The sequence below is a fragment of the Apaloderma vittatum genome, unplaced genomic scaffold (genome assembly GCF_000703405.1).
Source record: "Apaloderma vittatum isolate BGI_N311 unplaced genomic scaffold, ASM70340v1 scaffold19394, whole genome shotgun sequence".
Classification (NCBI taxonomy): Eukaryota; Metazoa; Chordata; class Aves; order Trogoniformes; family Trogonidae; genus Apaloderma; species Apaloderma vittatum.
The window spans coordinates 852-2790 of record NW_009714567.1 but is presented as its reverse complement, the minus strand read 5'-3'; the positions used below and the strand labels follow the sequence as shown (position 1 = coordinate 2790).

The 1939-nt window shown below is 46.1% G+C and overlaps 1 protein-coding gene across 1 annotated transcript in view; it reads right to left on the bottom strand.

Moving 5' to 3' along the window:
• The window catches only part of APCDD1L (adenomatosis polyposis coli down-regulated 1-like), a gene marked incomplete at its 5' end in the record, with an annotated part of 3677 nt that overhangs the window by 1376 nt on the left and 362 nt on the right, over positions 1–1939 (bottom strand). The window contains 1 exon segment of the mRNA XM_009868823.1: positions 1808–1927. Coding sequence (XP_009867125.1) covers positions 1808–1927 — 120 coding nt within the window.

Sequence of the window (1939 nt, the reverse complement as noted above, 5' to 3'; positions counted from 1 at the left end):
TAAGGCGGGTCGGGAGGGAGGCGAGGGGGGGGGGTTGCCAAGCGGTCAGAACGGGCTCCAAGCCGGGGACAGAGAAGAAAAGGACCTGCTGCAAAGCGAGGACCTGGCCTTTGCTGCTCTGCCTGCGCTTCGTGCAGAGCTCTGAGTCAAACCAGATCCAGTGCCAAGAGCGTTTTTTGTGTAGGCTGGAACTTTTTCTTATACTTCATATATCACAACCGATTTATTTTTAAATAACCAGGGTTTGAACGTTATATCATTTTCTAGAACACGAGCTGATCTTTGCTGAACTGTCGTGTGCAACGAGGTTAAATAACTCGGTAGTTAACTGTAGGGTGGGTAATTTATATGCAAGTTGATTGGAGTCTGCTGTAATTTAGTCATTTTCAGCTTGCTTTGCTGCTACTGTCACGTTAATGAGTGCTGACAGTACACTGTGCATTATGGCTAAATAATCCCAGAGGTTGGCAAACATACATGTGCTCCTTAGACAGGAAATTCTTTGATAATGAAAGGTAATTTGGGGAGAATGAGTTTCTTTAAAACAGATAGAAATTTAAGGGGGAAGGAGTGATATTTTCATAAAGAGCGTTAAAAACCAATTTCTAACATAGCTGTGTAACTCACCAGCACAGGCAAATGGATGTTAGTTCAGAGAAAAGGAAAAAAAAAGGAAAAATCCTGTGCTCAATAAAATTATCACTACAGCCATGGAGCCAAAAATCTTACTTGCTTAAGCCAGTCGTGTGAAGTTATTTCTAAAATATGGCAGCTTCTAATTATCGCCAAGTGGTGACATCATGTGCTGGTCCATTGGAGAGCTGTTAGCTGATTAATTACAGTGCTGTGTTCAGAGAATGAATTTCAGTATCTTTAGGTTTGGTTTTAAATTAACCTTTAAAAGTGTTTATGTTTACCGTCTGGTTTTGCTCATATATATGGTTTTGGCCCAAGATAATACAAGTTTAATCTATTTGAGAATGTTACTTTCGGAGGGGGGAGAGGAGTGTTGCTCTGTGCTTTTCAGAGTTCAGTTGGTGCAGTTTGGGCTGTGGTTAAATGTTCCTCCCAAAATAATTTTTTTTTTCACTTAATTCAGCTCTATCTGGTGAAGTTCAGAGAGGTTTTTGCACCCCATCTCACTGCTCAATCGCTTCTGAATCGATTAACTATGATTGAAATGGAAAAGTGCTTTCCTGGAAACAAACTAACCTGCTGCAAAAAAAAATATAAAATAAAATAACAGGCAGCCAACCCTCCTGCTCAGCGCTATTTATGTCAAAATGGAAGTTTGATTTCTGGGTAATAACATAATTGTATTCAGGGCAACTTCCTGTTCTAATGGCATTACGCTGAGGACTAATGATTTAATGGCAGATGTTGCTGCCTCGCTCCTCTCTCAACCTGGAGGACACGACAAAGAGCGAAAGAGAGGGGAGGAGGACGGCTGGCAGGGCAGGCAGTCTCTAGTGCCGCGCAGCCCAAAGCTTTCACCAACTTTGGTGCGGGAAACCAGCAAACCTAGGAAAACGCAGAGCCAAAGCAAAGCCGTTAACCCCAGGCCCCTGCCAGCGCAGGCTTGTTCCCCATGTTGGTTTTGCTGAGCTTTCGCCCACCCCGATCCCAGTCTCTTGGTAAGGGAGACGGTGATCCCCACCTGCCACAGAGCACCCAGGCATCCCCCTGGGAATCTGTGCCTACAGCCCTGTCTGGGGGGGTCTAAGCTCAGGCAGGCGGTATTTTCACAGTAAAGAAATCACACGGCCCATGTACTGATGGGGGGACCGCGTAAAAGCATCGTCCTTACCACGGCGCTCTGCATAGGTCGCTGGTAACCGGTCGGTCGGTAGTGGAGCCTCTCCACCCACTCCGTGTGAATGTCCCCCAGGTACAGCTCCTCCACCAGCCGGCTCCCGCTCTGCTGCGGCTGCACGAAGGG